Source organism: Crotalus tigris, unplaced genomic scaffold, assembly GCF_016545835.1.
Source record: "Crotalus tigris isolate CLP2741 ecotype Arizona unplaced genomic scaffold, ASM1654583v1 scf7180000019762.1414395, whole genome shotgun sequence".
Lineage (NCBI taxonomy): Eukaryota > Metazoa > Chordata > Lepidosauria > Squamata > Viperidae > Crotalus > Crotalus tigris.
Window position 1 is genome coordinate 821,128 of NW_024097700.1, and position 23,331 is coordinate 844,458.

General features: G+C 37.8%; 1 protein-coding gene across 3 annotated transcripts in view; it reads left to right on the forward strand.

The window, feature by feature from the left end:
- LOC120317697 (histone-arginine methyltransferase CARM1-like) overlaps positions 1-23,331 on the forward strand; it is a 57,316-nt gene that overhangs the window by 19,419 nt on the left and 14,566 nt on the right. For all 3 annotated transcript variants that reach the window (XM_039364501.1, XM_039364500.1, XM_039364502.1), the window contains exons 2-7: positions 1,820-1,945; positions 7,082-7,188; positions 7,501-7,605; positions 11,242-11,352; positions 20,595-20,772; positions 22,317-22,407. In XM_039364501.1, coding sequence (XP_039220435.1) covers positions 1,820-1,945; positions 7,082-7,188; positions 7,501-7,605; positions 11,242-11,352; positions 20,595-20,772; positions 22,317-22,407 — 718 coding nt within the window. The remainder of the gene's footprint in view (positions 1-1,819; positions 1,946-7,081; positions 7,189-7,500; positions 7,606-11,241; positions 11,353-20,594; positions 20,773-22,316; positions 22,408-23,331) is intronic.

Genomic DNA, 23,331 nt, shown 5'->3' on the forward strand with positions numbered 1-23,331 from the left:
ACCCTCACCAAAATTGGCAAACTACTGCATATAAATGGCAGCAAACCCCATGCTCACTTGCACTAACATTACCTAGTTGAGTAATGAAATGTCTCCAAGCAAGCAAGCAACCATTGTCAGATGACCATGGTCATCATTTTGCCTGCTTAGACAGCTACAGAGAAAAACAGAGCAAGTGGTCTGCCAACTTCCTTCTCCCAAATAAACCAGTGCAAAAACAGATTTCTTCTCTGAAGTAGTAAAATAGATAGTGATAGACGAGCACAAAAGTTTTCCCCAGAAGTGTGGCAGAGTGCATACGGGGGTCTGGATGGAGATTCCAAGAACTCTTTCAAGGGAACCAAAGAATCTAGTCCACCAACATTGTGTGTGTACTTGTGTAAGCAAACACTGTTACAAATGTGGTCAAAGAATATTTTATAATATTTTTCCTGGAGATTCTGGGGGGCTTATTTTTGAAAAGACACGAGAGGATTATACTATAAATTATCACTGAAGCACCTCGATTGCAAGGCTTAATTAGATGATTTATGAAAAACGCTTTCTATTTTTTGTTTCCTGAGAAGTGATAGCAGCATGTTGATTCAGTAATGATTAATCAAAGGAATTAAAGAACAAGAAATGATAATTCTGTTATTGTAAAATATCAAATCTGAAGGAAAAAGCACTTACTTACGTGATCATTTTTAAGTTTATCCATTTTTTTATAATTTGCCATAAAAAACTAAAGCTGTTGTAATTACATAAAATTTACAAAGGGAAGAAATTACAGTGATTTCATTTAGAAATAAAGGAGTTCTATACTAAATATTTATATGTAATGAGAAATAAATATTCTATACTAAATATTTATATGTAATGAGTTCTATACTAAATATTTATATGTAAGTTATTATCTTGATTAAGCTGAATTTCTGTAGAATACGAATTTCTATAGAATACAGGAAGAAAGTTCCACTATCAAATGTAATGAAACATAGCATATGAGGGATGTTTGCATATGTTGTGGTAATGTGTATTTTAATTTTTTTTTCTTTTGATAAGAATATCTGACACTAGTGGCATATTGTAGCACTTCATTTTTTTAAAAGCTTGATGTTTGTTTTCCTTTATTATGGCAAGCACAGCATGAAATGTGATATGATTGTCTGCTTTTACAACCAATATGGAAAAAAGTGCATCTCATTCAAATATCTTGTTATTTTTTCAGCATATATACCTCAGTGAAATTATGTCCGACATCACGCATGTTGTACTGCATTGACGTTCTTCTAAATCAGTGGTTCTCAACCTTTGGGTCGGGACCCCATTTGGGGTCGAACGACCATTTCACGGGGGTCGCCAAACAAGGCTGTCCACCATTTTCCCCCCTTTTCTTTGGCCACGCCCCTGGCACCCGGTGATGTATAAGTGCTTGGGGGTCACCACAACATGGGGAACTGTATTATGGGGTCTCGGCATTAGAAAGGTTGAAAACCACTATTCTAAATCAAAGTACTGTATCTGTGCATTCAATAAATAAATTTATATGTTGGGGAGAACTATCATGTCTCCGTGTGTGTAGTGAGAGAGAGAAAGAGAGAGACAGAGAGAGAGACAGAGAGAGAGAGAGACTTTTGTAGTATGCAACATTATGCAACAGGCAAATGAGCAAATCCAATTTTTCCAGCCTTATTCTGTCTTAATTAATTTTATGTAAATCGTGGTTATGTATTTATCAACTGAAGTTTAAAAACCTTCCAATAGAGAATGTTATATATTCTTAATAAACACAAATATTCATGTGGTTTTGTTATAAATATTTTTTTTCTTCCTGCAGTTGATGGGGTGTGTGCATTTAAATGCTTGGTTAATAAAGATACTGAATATTGCCGTGTAGGAAAAGAGTCCATTTTGATAACACTTGGTTACAACAGCACCTTACTACAATTTACGTCACATTCTGGTAAGTGGCTGGATATTATATATATTTGAAGATTTTTGTTTCCTTTGGTCTTATATTTGTTGAGGTCAGCTCTAGGCCTTTATTGTCAAAGATTCTCAGGTGTTAGATCTGTTGGACCAACTTGCTACTCACTATTTGATTGAGGACTGTAAAAGGGAAATGTTTCAAATATGCAAAAAAAGAGACTAAAATTACTGTATGGGACTATCTCAGAACTAAATGCTGTTCTGCATTGCACATAACTCTATTTTGGTGGTCGTTCTTCTGTTGCTTAAAAAGCAGCCACAGAATTAGATGGTTAAAACTTTCCCAGTTAGGCTTTGTTCTGATCACGTACATTCCTAAACCGATTGTTAATATCCATGTTAGGAGAGAAATAATACAGGCAACCATTAATGTGCTCTGATGAAAAACTAGTTTTAGGATGTTCTGGGTTGAGTTATGGACTATTTTAAAAAGGGTTAACTTTATTCTCCCTTCTCTCTACTGTTTTTCCAGCTTTACTATAGGTGTTTTCAATGTCAAAACACTGGAAGACTATTTTATTACATGTGCCATGTAAATATATATTATCATATAAAGCTCAAATGCAAAATATTTAAGAGGGAGAGCAATAGGAGAAAGTTTTTTAAAAATTTGAAAGCAGATTTAAAGCATTTTCATCATTTGTGAAGCTCATAGAACTGCGTCAGAAGCTGAACTTAGTTGTATCTACTTTTGTGGACATGCACAGCTGCTTCACTTACTTCCTACCCTAATGCCTTGTAGCATGAAGCTGTTCTTTTCAGCAGTAAATATCACTGAATTCAGTAGAACATCATAAGGAAGGATGCATGGATGTGACCCTTTTAAACATCCTTTTGCTTTTTCAGATCTAGTTTATTTCTCTTTCATGATTGCAATTAGGCAGCCTCTGTTGGAATTAAAGCATATAATGCATACAAACAAAGGTAATTCAATCATAGTTCTGGACAGCAAAATATATGTATTTTATTTATATTTTTATATAATGTGCAAAGATTGGAGTAGCTAGAAGGTGGAATAGGTGAAAAATATATTTTCAGATTATATTAATATTAAAAGTATTCAACATACTTTAAGCTCAAATCATGAAGCGGTAGCCTTGCCAGAAGCATGAGGCTCTGATACTTAACCAAGGATGTTGCAATGTCCTTCTGACATTACTAAAAGTGGTCTAACCTGTGAAATGGAAATTTGAATGGTTTGCATTTCTTTCACAGTCATAACAGACCATTTTACCATTGGAACATTTTTAATGAAATTAGAATGACCTTGAAGCATTTTTACCTCAAAACATTTTGCCACCTGTGAAATAGGCATCACAATTTTTGTAATTTATGTACCCTTCTTTAAAAAAAATATCATGAGCTATTGGAATTACGATAGTGTTACTCCATTCTGTTTTACTGAAAAAGACAAGCTTGCAACTCTAAAACTAGCAAATTCTTCCTAAATCATCATTCTTGATAATGATGGCAACTTCTTAAGTTGTGTGATAGAACTTCTGCTTTACTTATAGTGGTCTTCTAATATAAACACTCAGTCATATAGGCATGCACATATACACATAATAAATATTCATGTGCATAAAATATAATTGTTTATTTTTCCTAAAAATTCCAACTGGCCAAATTAGTTTTATATGTATATTTTGCTCTTTTGCATTATAAAATAAAATATACAACAATTGCAAAATGCTTTTCAGACATCAAGGTGTAGTATAGTATAGAAACAGAATAACAGAATAACAGAACTGGAAGAGACCTTGGAGGTCTTCTAGTCCAACCCCCTGCTTAAGCAGGAGACCCTATACCAGTGGTGGCGAACCTATGGCACGAGTGCCAGAGGCGGCACTCAGAGCCCTCTCTATGGGCACATGCGCCGTTGCCCCAGCCCCGCCTCCCCCCACAGCCCCTTCCTCACTAGCAGCCCCCCCAGAGGAGAGTCATCCCCAGGTGCTGCCCACGTGGAGCAGCGCAGCCAAGGACATGGCAGCTGGGCAGCAGGGACAAGAATCCGCCCTCGCACCCCCTCACGCGCAGAGGGTGTGGCTGTCATGGTGCTGCAGGGTCACCTGGGCAATCTGCTGCGGTGGGCCATGTACGTAATGGTGGCCCTGCAGGTGGGTGGGGCGGGCCGCAGTGGGCAGGGGGGCGGGGCGGCACTCGGTCTCTAAAAGATTTGCCATCATTGTCCTATACCATTTTAGACAAACGGCTATCCAATCTCTTCTTTAAAAAACCTGCAGCAATGGGGCATCCACAACTGTTGAGGTACCGCTTATTCTATAGCATAGCACAGCACAGCACAGCAGAAATGTCAAAACTATTTTATGAAACTAGAAGAAACTTTGGAAAAAAAACAAAATTGGGAACAAAGACATGTAACTTTTACCTAAACCAGTAGTTCTCATTGTCTTGTTATACAGAGTTCTTCCATTACACTTAATCATTTGGTAATTATAGTTAGGTAGATTCAAAATATGGTGATATTAAGGCCTAATTGAAGTCATTTACACACACAGACACAGACACAGACGTAGACACAGACACACAAACAGCCCCCCCCCCCAAAAAAGTTTACAGTCCTCTAATTTTTTTATAATGGAATATTTCTGGTGATTTATTTGAGAATTGCATCACTATGCATCGCTTGAGACTCACTGTGTTTTAAATTTTCCACTCCTGTTTTTTTTCTCTTTATTTTGACAACTGTTAGTCTGTCCTGAATTCATACAGAGGATTGTTATATTCCAGCATCCGGTTTCTATCATTTAGACATCAGTAAATCATACGTAGTATTTTCTGCTTCCTGTGTAACATGTGTGCAACATCTGAATAACATCAAGCTGCTGGCTATAAAATACTGTAGATTTTTAGTGTGTCGAATGTGTAAGAGTTAGTTTTTTTGCAAAATAAAGCTATCCATCTAGATCAATTTAAGCAATAAAGTGCAACCTACCTTCTACTAACAATATACTTGCCCACAATAGTCTAAATGTTCAGCAAGGAAACCAATTTCTGTGTTAATACTGGCTTCAAAAATTTTATGGAAATAAATATAAATGTGCAGATGGAACTATAAATTTATCTTGCCTTGGTAGCCAGTAGTTATTAATGAATGTTACTTATTTTCTTTTGAAGAATTTTTTTTAACTAGTCCTGGCACCAAGAGAAGGGAAGGGAAGGTCAGTTTTGCATCATATTTAGAGACACATGAGAAGCAGTAAGTTTCTGTTGCTTTCCATTCAGTCCAGTTCAATAATATTTATTTTGTCCATCACCAGCAAAATTTAAAAGAACAAAACAAGCAAAAACAGGGTGAAGCAAATAAATATAATAGTATGCTAGCAGCTAGAAAAATAAATCACAGAATATACTGTATAACATTCACTTCTCTATTATTGTGTTAATACAGTTGTTGCCCGTGTGATAAGTCTAAAAAATTAATAGGTATAAAAATAAAAAAATATTTGCTATTGCTTTCAATAATTCCCTCAGGATTAAGGTATAGAGACCGATTAGAGTGAATGACTGAAAAGAGAGTACACACATTGGTAGATGACAGGAAATGTCTCTCCTTTTTTGATCATGCCCTTAGGACTCCCTTGATGGAACTTCTGATTATGGGTTACCTAATACTTCTTGCTACCCATACCACTTTCCCAGAGGAAGAAAATGCCTTGGCTCAGCTCTTGCCCTCTTATGCCACCTGAGGGCCAGTAGATTCTTTAAGATTCAGAGACATACAGGTAATCCTTGTTTAGCAACTGCCTCGTTTAGCAAACATTCACATTTACGTCAGCGATGAAAAAATAACTTTATGACCAATCTTTGCCTTTACCACCTTTGCAGATTTCTAAAGCAAAGGTAGATCATAAGCCCAGTTGTAGTTTCACTTAGGACCACTTCACTTAATGGCTAAGTTGCCAGTCCCAATTGTGGTTGTTAAATGAGGATTATCTGTAGGTCAAACTATGGTGAAATCCCAAAAAGGATTTTCTTGAATATATACTAAGAGAGTTAGTTACAAAGGAAAAAAATATATACTAACTCATATCTTTCCAACTTGCTAGGAGCTCCAGAAATAGCACCAGGCAGACTTGCTGGAGCCAGCACCAGAACTTTGGGTCTGCTCAGCGGTGCAAACGATCTGGAGACTTTTGCCACTTTTTTGTCACTTTTCTTTAGCTATAACGAATGTAAAATACCTGGTTTGATGGTACCTTATATCAGTGCTTCAGTGAAGTTGACCTGCTACAGATATTTTAAATAAGCCATTGTCTCTAGAGACAACACCTGAGGATGTTGGAAAAAAAAATAACACCGCTTGTCAATACAGGTAGTCCTCGACTTATGGCCAAAATTGAGCCCAAAATTTCTGTTGCTAAATAAGAGGGTTGTTAAGTTAATTTTGCCCCATTTTACCACCTTTCTTTCCACAGTTGTTAAGTAAATCACTGCAGTTGTTAAGTTAGTAGCATGGTTGTTAAGTGAATCTGGCTTCCCCATTGACTTTGCTTGTCAGAAGGTTGCAGATGGCGATCACATGACCCTGGGATGGACCAACTGTCATAAGTACATGCCAAGTGTCCAAATTTTGATCATGTGACCATGGGGATGCTGCAATGGTCATCAGTGTGAAAAACGGTCATAAGCCCGCTTTTTTCGATCCCATTTTCACGTCGAATATTCATTACTTGAATGATTGAAAGCTGAGGACTACCTGTAGGTTAAAAATTGAAACAGTTGAATATTTTAATGGGAAACTTGGCTTCTAGCTGCAATGATTGTTGCTCCTCCCGTTAGTGCCTGGAGTAGATAAGCTGCTTCCTCCTAAGCCCTCTTAACATTTTTGAGCTGTGCTAAAATGTGGCAAAATACCATTTCATTAATTGAAACCAGCAGTTAAGCTATTGTAAAGGCGGAATTGTGTAGAAAAGAGCAGACAATATAATTTCTATCTACAGCTATGCATATTTTACTGGAATTTAGAATTATATTTTGTGCAGAATAAAGATCAACGTGGTAATAATTCAGTTACATTTGTGTGGCCTGCCTGCTTTGGTTTTGCATGTAATGTCCATGTAGTCTAACTTTATTCTTTCTTTTTCAGAATATAACATGTTTTCAAATGCCCTGAAAAGCTGTAGGAAGATAAATAAGGAACATTCTGTATTCAGTCAGAGAACAGAAGACTCCTCTGCAGCTCAGTATTTTCAGGTAGACAGCTGTTGTTTCATAATCCTACTAGCAATATATTCAGTATTTCCCACGGGGATTAAGATAACCTGTTGCAGAAAAAAAAAGAACATTCTTGTAACAACAGAAAAGACTAACACATGCTATAAGATTATGTCATAATAATTTTTTTATGAAGTGTTCAGTGGCTATGATTTTTTCATCACCAATATTTCCCAGATTTATTGCAGTTTAGGGCACTATCTTGGGTTTCTGCAGGAAAAACTTTGTTCTTATTTTGTACATTGCTAGGGGCAAATTGTAGCAACTACACTTCTCCTCTTTTCTTTCTAGTTTTATGGATGCTTATCTCAACAACAGAATATGATGCAGGATTTTGTAAGGACGGCTACATATCACAGAGCAATACTTCAGAATCATACAGATTTTAAGGATAAGGTAAGCCTTATCTTTCTGCTCAGTTTCAAATATCTATACCTATTTTCTTCCAAAGTTGGCCATAACATTAGATCGGCCAGATGACTGATGGAGCTGATTGGATCCAGAAGGAGCTTGGCATTGTTGCAGAAGGTCTGCAACACAGTTGGCCAAAATCTTGGTGAAATAGAAGAGTCGCTGCAACCTCTGTGCCCTGGAACTCTCCATGGTTTATGCATGAGCGAAGGCAGATGAAGAGGATGAAGAGGTGCCTAGTGCACTGCTGGTGAATGACAAAAAGTGAGGATGCTCAAGCACAAGCTAGAGCCACTCTTAGAGCCTTTTGCATGGCGACAAGGGCCCCACTCTTATTGTGTCTGCAGATAGCTGCCCAGCTGCCCTGTTTTGGGTTACCTGGTCCCTTCTTGGAGGGGGCAATTCTGGGATTCACCTGCAGGCTGACTCGGAAATGTGCAGCACATTTGGTGCAGCTGCCTCAGGCTGCCTGAGTGATCCTGTGGATGTCCTGTCCCAATACCTGGGGGCTTTAGGGGCCTGAATTCATCACAGTGAATGGTTTTGAGCATTTGGGCCTTCAAGTCTCCATGTTATTCCATCTTTAGTTCTGGGTGGAGTGGCACTGTCCCAGAGGATGCCAGTGCACAATCTGGGGGGGGGGGCACTTGGATTCATGACTCCTGCTGGAAAAGCAGATAGCAGCTTTGGCTAAGAAGCACATCTTTGCATTGTGTACCAGTTGTGCCCATTCCTGGACCAGGAGGCTTTGCTCGTTGTCACTTATGTCCTCTTGACTTGTCCAAGTATCCAGTATGAATTACTGCAACATGCTCTACATTGGATGGTGGGGGGAGTCCTTGAAGAGCATTCTGAAGCTCCAGATAGTGCAGAATGCAACTGAATCAGTAGTAAATGGTGTCAGGTACTCAACACTTGTAACATCACTGCTTTGTGAGCTGCATTGGTTGCCAGTGTGTTTCCAAGTGCAGTTCAAGGTGCTGATTGTCATGTTAAAGCCCTTCTTGGCTTGGGACCAGGTTATCTGAGGGACCAATTTCTCCCAGTTGTTTCTGCCCATCTGATTCAGTCTAGCTGGATGGGCATGCTCCAGGACCTGTGAGCCAAGGATTATTGGCTGGTGGGGACTGGGAAGCATGCCTTGCCTGTTGTAGTGCCTGCCCTCAAGGACATTCTCCCTCCAGAGACTAGAATGGCACCAACCCTGCTTCATCACACCTTGAAGACCTGGTTATGTGGCCAGGCCTGGGGTCCTAGGTGTGTGAAGGTTTCTGGTCATTTTAACATCTGGTCAATCCTGTCATTTAATATTAACAACATATTCTTTCTTGATTGCTGTATGTACTTATTTCTTGTATTGCATTTTTAATTGGTTTAAACACCACTTAGCTAGGTTCTTTTCAATTTTATTGTTAAGGCTATGCATTTGTCTGGGAGAAACAAAGTGACATTGCCTTGTATTTTTTTACACAAAAGAGTTTAGAGGCTTTCTGACCTCTTAGAAAAAGTCCACAACCATAATAGCTAAATTTGTGTCTGTACATTAAATCAGTTAGAGCTGTGAGATCCTTGCCATGGCACACTGATGTGAGACTTTTTCATTATAGAAAAAAGAAGAAACAGAATATTTGCAAACTTGGGACCTATTTTATCAATGGTTAGAGAAAAGATTTAGGGATTAGGAATTTAATTTGTATTAGTGAATAAGATACTCAGACAACACGTTTTTGTTGAATAATTATTATTGAACTCTGTTAAAAAAATACTAATAAAACTTTAAAAAAAAGAAATGATGTGTCCCTCCTGCCTTCTACTGTTTGCCTTTTCTATATTTCTCTGATTTCAAACAGAGGCAATGAATTGTTGCTTAGCTAGAATGGCTCTGAAGCCAATATACCTCCTACTTTCAGTCTGGCATTACTCTGCTCTCTGCTTTTATATGATGTTGGGGAAGCATAACTAGTTTATATACAATTTTTGAAATGCATTTGAATATTTTCAATCTGTCTTTTCGTTGCTAAGATGTTTCGGAGGCCAGCACCCTTACAATAAAGTAAAAGTAATATCCACCAGTAAAATATAATTTTAAAAAATGGTGGAGAATTTTCAGAACTTTCAACACTGCTGGTCCTAACTCTCACGAGGCCTGTAGCCAGTGTATAACTGGGGAAGTTAATCCAAGAGATGGAAATCAGCCATAAACCACAACACTTTGAAATTGTTCAACAAATACACTATAAATTATTCAAACACAATCTGGTAAAAGTGTTGGCGATGCCGAGCTTCATAAATCTGTATAACATAATTTGTAGTGGTAAGTAAACTGTTTGGATGGAAGGATTTACTCAGTGGCTGCTAATACATTTTCTTACCTATGTGACTTTGCTTAAACTTCTTCTCAGTCCAAACAAAATTAGCTATGTATAAAACAGCACTCAATTAGAAAGCAACAATCATTTATTTAAGTATAATAAATTTATTATATTATATATACTATAACAACACAATATTTAAATATAATAAGTTTAATAGCAAAGCTAGGATTAAATCTAGGACCTGTACTATTAGAGATAGTGTTATAGCATTACTTCAGTTCTCTTTATTTAGCATGTCGAAACAGTAAAGTATGTTCGCATTTATTTTCTCAAAATGATGCTGATTAGGTCAATGGAAGGATGTAAACTAAGGCATGGAGATAGGCAGGAAAAATTCAGTAAATATAGTCACCCACGAAAGGGTCAGGATTCTAATACATCACAGCAGACCTAGGAAGCATTAATGTGGGTAATAAATTGGTAAAAATCAATTTATTCATTTTGAGTTTGTTAGAGTAAAGAGACTAATTAAGGAATGAATTTATTAGCTGCCCAGAGTCACTGGGAGTCAGGAAATATACAGATACATCCATCCGTACATAAATGTGTAGTATAGACTAACTTCGTTTCCTTTCTGGGTTGGAGTGTGGCAAATACTGTCCACTTGAACACAATTTGTTGTAGATGTTAATCTATAAACATTGTATAGGGAGTTATGTTATTTCACCACTTTTGCTAAGTAGATTCTTAAAGAAATTAAAAAAAACATGCTTCCATTATTGCATTTTGACTTTAGGAGTGTATTTAATGGAATAAAATGCTTTGAAAAGAATTTGCAAGATCTACCTGTGTTAAGTTAATAATCTTACAGCATCTGATCTTGCTTCTTTTTTATACTCACACTAATGCTTCTGCTAGGAAGTACAATAGCAAAAATAACTATTGAATTCCCTCAGAGAAAATAAATTACAATTTATTTGTAGTTTCTCCAAATTTATCATAGTAAGAGCTTGTGATTTCAAGACTTGTTATTCACTTTTTTGTACTACAATTAATAAAAATATGCAAATAATTATGTTATGAATTTGATGCAATATCTCAATTTCACAAAGAAAACCTTAGCATTGTTTTAGTTAGAAGATCTCGAAGATTGGCAATATCATAGATAGCATTTATAAATATTTGATAAATATTTGATTGATTGGCAGGAGGGTTTTTATACTTTCTGAATCTGCTGAGAAGATCTAAAATATAAATAAAGCCTTATACAGTGGCATATTCATCCCCATCCATTTTCTGTTTCAAGGTGGTCCTAGATGTTGGATGTGGATCAGGGATTCTTTCATTTTTCGCTGTGCAAGCTGGTGCTAGAAAAGTCTATGCTGTTGAAGCTAGCTCGGTGGCTAAATATGCCGAGGTGAGTATGTTAGATTTGATGAACTACTGCATTAGTTTGCTTTGCTGTGCATGCAGGACACAAAAGTATTTCTAGCTGAAATAAAGGTGTTCACAGTTTAGGTTAATTTTATTTCATCAGGATCGTATCTTGAAGAGCATAATTCATTCTGAAGCTACATGTTAAATAAAGTTGTTAACTTGTTCCCACTTAAGCAACTACAAACTAGCACATTTAGTGAAAGTAGGAAACTCATTAAACAAAATTATGTCTTGATGGTGGAGGCAGATTTAAGGGGCTCACTATCCCTGCTAACAACTATAATGTATCCTTGCAATAGCTGCTTTATATTTGAGAAATAGGCCTATTCAGTATAATGCAAATGAGGCAGGAACCATTTCATTGGTAAATTAATAACAAGGAGTACCAATTGAATGTACTATTGAAATTTAAAGTAAAATACAACTTTTGATTAGAATTATCTTTATTGGCTACCATTCAATTATTTTTTTCTACATTGAAATACTCTAAAAACTTTGGTAATTAAAACTCATCTCTTGTAAAAGGATTTAAACTAATTAGCAATTACAGTCAACCAAGAATACTGGGCATATTTCAGGGAAAAGCAAGCAGGGTTTTTTCCTGGAATTTCTCATGTCTTACTTCAAATATGGTACAGTAATAGCATGTGGAATGTGCAAGTTATGCTGATTTAGTCTGCAGTCTGGCCAAGATGGTGGAATTGAATTAGCATCACAGATTTAAACTACATAACTCAGAAAGGCTAATGAATTCAGTGGATATTGCTTTCTCCCTCTCTCTTTCTTTAATTCCAGAGAAGTAGCTTGTAATTTATGCAAAGTTCTAAAGCTGTTTAGATTCATTCAAATGTAATGAAACCTGTATTATAATTAAGATGTTGCGATCATCTCAGCAGTATCGTAAGCATATCAAAAACAATATTCATTTGAATGTAGATATAGTGACTGGCCAAGCACACTACCCCATTCACTTGCTCCAGCCAACATAACATTCACAGCCAATTTTCAGAACGGAAATATTTATCAAGCAGGTGAGCTAATACTTGCCTACAGAAGAGCAGTGGCTGGAAATGTATGTAGTCAAAGAAGAGAAATTCAGACTCAGCCAGGTAAGACAAAAAGGAATTTCCTAAGCAACTTCCTTCTCTAGAGAAAAAAAAAAGATGGTTATTTTGAAATCCAAGCTGTGAAAGTGAAAGGGAGAGAACTTTGTGAAAGAGAACACCAAATAAATACAGTGGGGAGTGTTAGCCAAATGTGGCATTTCAGCAGGCTGACATAAGTGAACTTTACCATCTTTATTGAGCCTCAAAAGTAAGTCTTGGTATTGTCAGCCCTCCCTAGTGAATCAGACAGGAAAAATGATGAGCAATTCTACTTCATTGTAAGAATACATTAACAGATTCTTGGAAAGTTAAATGTACAGACTTCTCACTGTCACATTTAACCATCTGATCAAGTGGGGCGGCAGCTTTGCTTAGGGCACATATGTCAAGTGTGTACTGGTATTGTCCTCGTTGAGCGACTGGCTTGCTTAGCAACTGTCCATACTTATGAGGGTGCTGAAAAAGTAACTTCTCAGCCAATCCTTTGTAGGTCTGTAAAGCAAAGCAAAGTGGAAGCAAGATTCTAAGCATAGTTACAGTTTCACTGCTCTCCTCAACGACCAAGTTGCAGGCCCAAATGTTGACTGCTCATTTCACAGTTGCTAAATGAGGACTGCCTGTACTAGAGTTATGATAGGTAGCACAATAGAATATTTTTCCCACTTTTTTCAATCTTGTTTTTGATTTGACAGTACAAATTGGGGGAATCCCTATAAGTCCCACATGTTGGTATTAAGAGGTAAAGTGTCACCTAGAACAGGGGTAGGCAACCTTGGGTCTTTTATGACTTGTGGACTTCAACTCCCAGAATTCCTGAGCCAGCTGGCTCAGGAATTCTGGGAATTGAAGTCCACAAGTCATAAAAGACCCAAGGTTGCCTACCCCAGTTCTAGGTGACACTTTACCTCTTAATATCAACATAAAAGACCCAAGGTTGCCTACTCCTGACCTAGAGCATAGCCTAAGCAGAAAACTGGTGGCCGCTGTTAAACTACCAAGCAGTTGTTCCAAAGCAGGAAGGTAGGCCAGGAGAGTACAGAGTCTCTGGGAGAGGAAACTGGAAATCTCCCATCATTCACCCTATGGATTCAGCCCTCACCAGTATGCTAGAATATTGCAAATAATTAGCTTACCTAATTTACCTAATTTACCTTTCAGATCTTTCTTGCATGACTTTGTTCTTGAATTACAGCTGCAAGAAACATTCTTTACTTCATCTCAAATAAATGCTGTCAAATGGTGCATTTTTTAAAAAAAAAAAAAGTATTAATGGATCTTTTCCTAGTATCTTTCTCTGGTATGGGACTTACAGATGTGTTTCACAGAGCCTAAATTATAAGGATACACGATAGCATGCCTTGGAATATAAGGCCAGAAAGCTGGATAGTAGGATAAAAGCTGTACTTTTAAATTGGATATCAAAATAAATCCCACTGAACTTGCTTTGGTTCTATTTACAGAACTAACTGAACTGCTGTATAATTGGAGTGGACCTTTTCAATGCTGTGCCCCCATGTTTAGCTGGGAGCATGTTCTACAGAAATAATGAGATGTTTTCAAATAGCTGTGTCCAGAATTTGGATTTAAATGACTTTTGCAAAGTCTGAGAAATAAAGTGATGTTAAGATGGAGGAGTTTTATGGAGGGCACCTGTACAAACAGAGCATGGGAGCAACCCACATAAGGAAAATGTTCTGCAAAGTATAAGGGAGAGGTCAACTACTGATGGGATCATTAGAAATAAAGAATTAGTCCTTGAGGAATACAGAAGCATTTGGCACACAAGGCTGGTGAAAGAGAGGTCTTTCTGGGAGTTTTGGCAACGGGGTTCCTTTTGAACAGAGGCCCAAAGAGAAGAAGTTCACACTCTCTTCCAGATGCTTGCTGCATATGCCTCCAGGCAAGGTTTTCTATTTAATGAATCAAATCAAGGTTTTCCATTTAAAGAATCGTGTTTTGGGAAACACTGTTAGATCTGTACTGTCCAAGAAATTTCCTGTTTCTTTAATATGTCTGTGTTCCTCTTTCTTCAACATTTGTCCTAGGTGGAGTTAATATTATTATTAAAAAACATTGATATTAAACATTAAAAGTCTTTGTTTTAATTCACTTTTAATTGAAGCATTTTAAATTATTTGAAAGGCCAAGAAAATCAATGACGTTTCTGGATGATGCCCAAAAGCTGAAGAATAGCCACAGATCATGCCTATCTGGATAAACTTTGGACTCCTGCTAGGAAAAGCCTGTTAGAGATTTTGTAACTTTCCTTTCCACGAATAATATGGATGCTTAAAAAAAAAAAACCTTTTGAGGATAACCTCAGTAAATATAGAAAATGGTACAGACATTATTTTTTAGACCAGAGGCCCCCAACCTTTTGGACACAATGGACCGGTTCCATGGAGAGAGGTTTTTTCGCGGATCAGAGGGTGCGTGGTTTTGTGTGCTGCCTGCATCCCACGGATGGGGCTTTGCTTGTTTGTGCGGACCGGTTGCTGGCATGCCGTGGCCCGGTACTGGTCCCCAGACCGGGGGTTGTGGACCCCTGTTTTAGATAACTGTGTCCTACATTGAGCAGGGCAGCTTCTTCAATTTGGCCTCATCCAGAAGTTTTGGATTTGGCAACTTCAAGAATTTGCAGGAGTCATTCCATGTTTGGGGAACATTAATGGATAGCAAGCACCAGGAGCTGAATTTATATAAATAATGAATCTATTTTAATATTGATAAAATATAGTCTCCCCAGTGAATTGAACTGGTTAATCATGCAACATCTGCAAGTCTTCATATTACACATAACAGTGTACCGGAGCATGAATTATAAAATTGTGCCTGCCAGAGGAAGGGAAACCAGGTTAACAAATTTGTATAACAATTAGAGAAAAGGTGAGTGGAAAAAGGTCCTCTTCATTACTGATGGTTTTAAGAACGCACAATTTATGTGTTTTATATCCTGTTTGGGAATTCAGTCATGAATAACAAGTAGAGAAATAGGAGCACAACTTTATCTATAGTGTACCTGTCTTGATTGCGCCTATTGGTTCTGTACAAAGTATTAGCTTTATAAGCTCTCCTCCATGCCTTCCTTAAAAGGCCAACTGGTTGTAAATGTAAGCTGGTTACCAACTACCCAAAACTGAGATCACATGTCCAAGGGGCACCAGATCAATGATCATTACATGGCTACTCATAAGTCAAAGACTATCTTTATTGTTACATATAGTCTGCCTTGTTTTATTCCCTAATCTCTTAATATCTGAACATGAATGGCTTACTTAAGGATTAATGAATCAAATAACCCAATCCCATTCCCCCAGCCCTCATTTTCAGACTCGAGCAAAAATTGGCAGTCTAACCTCTTTTGTATTAATCAGAGTTTGCAGCCAAGGTAGATTCTTTAGGCTCCCAAGCTTTAGATTCCAGCTGCTCTGTGAAGTGAATCTGCTTTGAAATAACATCATTGTCAAATTGTCCTCGTACCATTACAAATCATAGGCCATTTCTGCAGCCCAGCATGACAGTAACATGATGTAGAGGTGACATACTATATGTCACACCAGAGGAATCATTATCAGACCTTACAAAAGATCAGCCAGGTTTGAAAAACTGTTGATTTGGGAACATAGCATTTGTAATGGTTAGATACAAGCTAAAATAGGGCTGCAACAGATGTTGTTTTCATCAGCTGTCTTCTACTCAAGGCTTTGGGGATCAATTACTTTACCTTTGAAGTCTGATGCTTCTCTTGAAAAATCAGCACCGAAGATTGATAGCTGAGCTTTTTAATATGGGACTACCCTTGAAGACCACCTGGAACTGTCAACTGGTCCAGAATGGAGTGGCATATGGGTGCCTTTACGTTTCCCAAGTAACACTCTGTTGCAGGAGCTGGATTCTAGTTTCCTTTTGGGCGCAATTCAAGGTGCTGGTTATCACCTTTAAAGCTAAATGGTTCAGGGATAGGTTATGTCCAGAACCACCTTTCTCTAAGGACATCTACCTGTCCCACCAGATTAGATAGGTGGCACAGTCCTAATTCCTTCTCTTAAACATTGCTACCTTATGGAACCAAGGAAGCATGCCTTCTCCTTGCCTGCCCCTGGCCTGTGGAGCACTCTTCCCTCTGAAGTTCAACAGATCTCTATTCTCCTAGCCTTCTGAAAAGCACTGAAGACTTGGCTTCAACCCCAAGTGCTGGGGTAGGATGAGATGACAGTATGTCAGAAGCTTGACTGGACACCAGGTTTTTGTTTTTAATGGTTATGTTTTTAATAGTTTTTATATGTTTTTATGTTTTTGACTGGGAGCCACCCAGAGTTTGCTATAAGAATGGGTGGTTGTATAAATGTTTTAAATAAATAAATAAATCTGTTAATTGATAGTTCAGTTTGACCTCAGATATTGCTGCCTTGCTAAACTAATGTGAAAAGAATTACAAGACAAAATTGAGTCAGCTCAGAGATTGGGGCATCGTGAATTCACAATAAGATTAAGACTATTATAGAACTATGAACACATGTCAGTATAAAAATTCTGACTTTGGAGAATAGCTGGGATATTAAAAATTATAAGACTTGTGCATCCTTGATATTAGGATAATTTTATTTTCTTAAGGAAAAGCAGAAACTTTTACTTATTGAATAACTTGATCCATTATAGAAAAAAAAATCTATCACACTTTATAAAAGCCTGGAACTAATCTAGTATCTTGCTTTCTACTAGTCTGCTCACTTTAACCATGAAGTTATTTTTTAAATAATATTTTCAACCAATTAGACTATCTCAAGATTAGTTCCTTTAAATTTAGATTTGAACATGTGCATGTGTGTCTTAATGCAAAGCAACTTTAATCTTTTATTTAATGAATTTCACGAACATGCATGCTTTTAAATCATTCATTTCAATGTTCTTGTCTTCACTTATAAAACCAGAAATGTGGTTAGAATTTAAAACAAGAAATTTAGTAGCTATAGCCCTGGACTGAGAAGTGAAAAATAATGCTGAAAAATATGCATACTCAGAATATTTTAGGGCTTATTTACACACTGCCATCTTACAAAAAGAAGGGCTTTCTCTATTTAAATGTCCTCTTAATGCCCACCAGTCACTTGAAAGAGCATCAGGACTCCAGTCCTGTTTGGGAATTGTCCTGATGTCTTTCCTCAGCATGATCTTAAAAACTAGCCAAGCTGCTGCTTAATGGACTGTCAGAAGTCATCAGAATAGCACAACTCACTAGGGATATACAGAGAGCCAAACAACAGCAGCACTGGTTGCTTGCAAGGGCTACATGTAGCTCACAGTTTGCCAAACACAATCTTTTCCCTTTCTGTTCCAAAGCAGGTATAAGTACAGTAATTTAATATTACGAAAGGAGATACTTGAATAACCATTCACTGTACTAGTGATTCATCTGTTCAACTCAACTTTTGGTCTGCTTTCATTCATTTTAATTGCATTTTCATAATTACTGTCTGTAACCTACCTTAATCCAAAATAGTAGTTTAGGGTTTGCCTCAAATTATAGAGAGCATTTTGCAATATACTGATAATGGCTGTATTTTGAAAAGATTTGAAAAGCTGCAACAGAAAAGAGGAATTGGGGAACATAACAAGTCCTTGGTATTTATAGTTGCTAATAGTGTCGAAGTCTATATGACAATATTGTACAGAATGCCATTAAATCCTCTTTAGAAATTATATAGTACTCTTTTTGCAGGGATGATTCATTTCATGCACATTCATAAACACATTATCACAGCAACTATATTATTTATTTGTTGGATTAAAGTATAGCATTTCTGAGAATCTAAGAGCCATGGTTGTAAAGATTTGGGTAAAATTATCTACTTTGACCCTTTAGAACAGTGGTTCTCAACCTTCCTAATGCTGCGATCCTTTAATACAGTTCCTCATGTTGTGGTGACCCCCAACCCCCCATCCAGCTGGCTGGGGAGGGGGGGGGCAGGAAGGCTGCTCCACTGGCTCCGCCCAGCCTGGTTGGAGAAGCGCCATTCCTCTCCCTTTTTCTCTCTCTTTACTCTTTCTCTCTTTCCTCTCTTTCTCTCTCTTTCCTCTCTTTCTCTTTCTCTTTCCTCTTTCTCTCTCTCTTTCCTCCCTTTCTCTTTTCTCTCTCTTTTCCTGTTTCTCTCTCTTTCCTCTCTCTCTCTTTCTTTCCTCTTTCTCTATTTCCTCTCTTTCTCTTTCCTCTTTCTCTTTTTCTTTCCTCTCTCTCTTCTCTTTCTCTTTCCTCTCTCCTCTCTCTCCCTCTTTCCTCTCTTTTTCTCTTTCCTCTCTCCCTCTTTCTCTCTTTCTCTCTCTTTCCTCTCTCTTTCTCTTTCTCTCTCTCTTTTCCTCTGTTTCTCTTTCCTCTCTCTCTTTCTCTCTCTTACGGCAGCATCGTCGGGGGTCCCCGCTGTCTCCGGCCCGGCCTCCACCATGTCCTCAGCCGAATGGGTGGGGAGGGGGAGCAGAACAGGAGGCAGCGGTTCCGGTGGTGGCGGCGGCATGGCTGCATTGTCAGGGGTCCCCGCCGCCCCCGCCAGGACTCCACGCTGCCCGGCCTTGCCCTCCGCCCATCGATGGAGCCGTGGTGGGGGCTGGTGCCACGCGGTCCCTGCCAACCCCTCTGCCAGCCCAGCTGCTCCCCCAGGCACCCCTCTTGTCCTGGCGCCCGCCCAAGCCGCCTGGGGGGCAGCAGGAGGAAGAAGGGGAGGAGGAAGAGGAGGGCAAGGAAGCCGCTGCCAGTGCCGGGCCTCAGGAGGAGGCTCTCCTTTCCTACCATTGCTGCATCTCCTTCTTTCTTCCCGGCAGCCTGAACTCTGGCACGCCTTCCCGGCCAGTGGGGCCAATGGTTGGGCTGGCTGGGGATCGCAGGGGCTGGTCTCCCTTGGACCGCGGCTTGCGGGAGGGCTGGCCTGCTCAGCAGAGCCTCCAGCAGGCCGCTCCGAGTAGGGATCCTGGGGCTTCCCCGGGAGGCTCCAAGGCCACAAGGTCCTGGCCATGCTTCTCCCAGGGGTGGGGCACCCGGGGGCAGGGCCAATCAGGAGCTCTGCAGGAGGTAAGTCTGAGAGAGAGAGAGAGAGAGAGAGAGAGATGCCTCTCTGTCTCTCTCTCTCTGCAAATGGCGGAGGAAGCCATGCGGAGACGGATGCATAGCAGTGTCTCGGTTCCTAAGACCATCGGAAATACATGATGTATTATTTTCCGATGGTCTTAGGCGACCCCTGTGAAAGAGTTGTTCGACCCCCAAAGGGGTCGCGACTCACAGGTTGAGAACCGCTGCTTTAGAATTACAATTAGCAAAATATGCAGATAACCTTATTAGGATCTATTCAATAACCTGTCTTTTCATTCGTATCCTAACTCTGCCATATCCACAGACAAATCTTTCACTAGCCTGTTGCACAAAATGCTTTCGGTATAAGAATTTGGCAGTAAAATGATTTCTTATTACAATACAGCTTCTGAGAACTACTTAGGAAAGAAAGCAAATATTTCCATAAATTTATACATTAATACAGTAGCTTCGCTTTCTTCCAACAACTGTGATTAGGTAAAGGAAAGAAACGTTCAGGATTTATAACTGAATCATACTAGCCTTCTGTCGATTTACTAAAAAGATGGAACATAAAGGTTAATAAAAAACAAATAAAAATCAAATTGCAGTGATTATATCTTCACTCAGCGAAAATCTTTTCCTAGGGGATTGTTATATTGTATATGAGATTTTGTTGCCTTCTCCTTATTCTCCTTATTTATATTTTATATTAATCGTTTTAATGGTTATTTAAGATCTATTTTAATTGTTCATTTTATTGTACGCCGCTCAGAGTCACGTCAATGATATGGGTAGCTACATAAATTTGATAATAAATATCTTAATTAATTTAACTTTGATTCCGACTTACTTAACAAGCTGAGCATACAGTACAGATTGCAAAAACATGATGTATTATTTATATCCCTTTTTTGAAAAATGAATTCCATAAAAATGATAAGTGAAGACAGCTGGGTAGAATTCCATTAATCCACAAAACTGATATTACATTAACTCATCTGTGAATCAACAAAGCTAATACGTATATTTTTTTTCTACTATTTCATTACTTTACAGATTTTAGTCCAGAGTAACAACGTGGCTGATAAGATCAGTGTTCTCTCAGGAAAAATTGAGGAAATCACTCTACCTGAAAGGGTAGATGTTATAGTTTCTGAGCCAATGGGTTACATGCTGTTCAATGAAAGGATGCTGGAAAGTTACCTTCATTCCAAAAAATGGCTGAAGTCCAGTGGTGAGTCTATACATTTACAGGTTCCGAGGATCTGCATCTCACAGACAGAAGCCTATGTTTATGAAATGTAGCCACTAGCAAGACAGATTGCTTGTTTCCTTTTAGCACACAATATTACATATTAATTGATTTTTTCCCTCAAGTTATCTTGATGCAGCCAATAGATTAAATGATTCTATCTTACCCAGCAGCCATGTCCCTTGGTTTGCAGACTAGGTTAAAATCTTAAGTCAAGAAAGGGGATCTCCCAGTCTCCTTCTGCCCTGCTAGCACCAAAATATGGTTCAACAGGAAGTAGAGGAAAAAATGATTTTTAATCCTATTTAAAACTTGTGTAACACAAGCAAGCTTTATCAATAAAGCACTGCTTTAGAGAATATGTGGGTTGAGTGGAGTGTAGAAAATCAACCTCTGTAGGGTGTTTTTCTGCTTTTTCTAACCCAGGAATCACAATTTATAACCTACATTTTAAAGTGAATTTTTGGTTTGGCCTAATTGTTCCATTTAAACGTTTCCTTTCTGTGGTTCTTGTTACTAAAATTTAAATCCTATTTCAATACTAATGTGCTAATGATATTTTTTCCTCATTTGTAGAACAAAGGGGGGCAATAAGGATATATTTCTCTCTATATTATTTAATCCTAAGAGTTGCCTTTATATTGTAATATTGCTAAATTGAAACAACTTACTCTGAACAAAACTGAGTTCAGTGACTTGCTTCAGACTAAAGAGCTTTAGAATTTTAGTGTATAATCAATATCTTTTTGAAAGTAGCATTAACAATACTTTGCCCATCAAGCTACAAAAATGAATCAATTGTCTTCCTAGCTAACAGTCATTAATTTAAAGGATATTTGTTTTCTTTTAAATGTCCTGTCTTTCCTCCATGTGCTATTAAACAATTTACCTATTGAAATGCTTTCATCTGGTCATTCCCAAATGTTGAGTTAAGCTTTTATTTACGTGAAGGATGACTGATAGGCAGTATAAGTCTGTAATGTGGTCATTTCAGTGTTACATTGCATTGAAATAGTCATAGGGTTTGTACAATGCTTTGTGGTCATTTGATATTCCTTAATATTCTACTTTTTAATACTGACAATGTCTAACATTCTCTACAATGAAACCCTGAAAAAGTTGATGATTGATTAGTAATAATTATTATAATTATAAGTTATATTTTGAATCTTCAGTTTAAGAAATATAATCCCGTTTTTCCAATAGTGGTGGATGAACTTGCTTTTAAGGATTTTATTTAAATATCTAATTGTTAATGTGTTAAAAATATGAACGCTTCATCAGTTTGTGGCAGTAAGGTAGCATTATCACCTTAAGTATTCAATAGATCATCTTGTTGTCAATAGATTTACTAAAATGTGACCAAAAATTACAGCAAAAAATAATAATTGTTAATTGTTAATTTATATAAAAAAATGTATGGGATGGATAGTAAATGATGTCTCTTGGATATTTCCACTCAATTTTTTTAAGGACTACATAGAAGATTTGAAGTTTGCTACTGTATATTATCTTTTGTTCACCAGGAATGATGTTTCCAACATTTAGTGACATTCATTTGGCTCCTTTTTCCGATGAACAACTCTACATGGAACACTACTCCAGAGCCAATTTTTGGTAATAATTGTTTCACTTTTTTCACACAAAACAGTGTTTTGCTTGGCAATTTAACAGGAATTTTCAGATGAAACAGCTTCTCGGAATCTTAAAGCAGTGGTGAATTATAGATGTCTATAAAGTAACTGCAAAATATATATTTTGTTGGTCTGCAATTGTAGCACTTAGAGCTGATTCTTAGGACCATTGTTGTATTTATTTATCTATTCCTGCACAGTTGTTTTAGAGGCTGTGAGAAGTTACAGTCATACTATTTGTACTGCCATTAAAATACCATGCAATGACTTAGTAATTTAATGCCTGGGTCACATTGCTACTCCCCATTTGGTGCCTTTTTAGTTACAGGCAATACATTCTTAGGAAAGAAGTGATTATATGTAGTGAGAGTATCACTTGCAAACAAACGGGTAATAATAACATAAAATGGTGCTCACAGCAAAGAACTAGAGGAGATTAAAGAAAGCATTTAATGGCAGCACTTAGGCAAGGTTAATACAGTATTGACTGAGTCACAGTACAAAAATCAAACAAATAAAAAGTATGAGGAAAAATTGCAACAGGCCATGGTAGTAATACTACTGAAATAAAAATATTGTGGCAGGCATAAATCAGGAACAAGTAAGATAGTTTATAATCCAATCACATGCTTTGGAAATGAACTCTTAACAGTGAAGTTGGGTTTGAAGGTTAAATCTTCTCGTTATAGGGCTTTAGCTAAGGTCATGTTAGAAATTGAATGAATGTTGTCCCTTCATTGCTTTTTCCAACAAAAACTACTCTGCTTCTTGATGAAGAATTTTCCTTAAAGTAGGTCAGTGCTGATATCAAAGAGTGATGAACGTAGCAAAATCTAAGAATGGAACTAGACAATAGGAGAGAGAGAGAGAGAGAGAGAGAGAGAGAGAGAGAGAGAGAGAGAGAGAG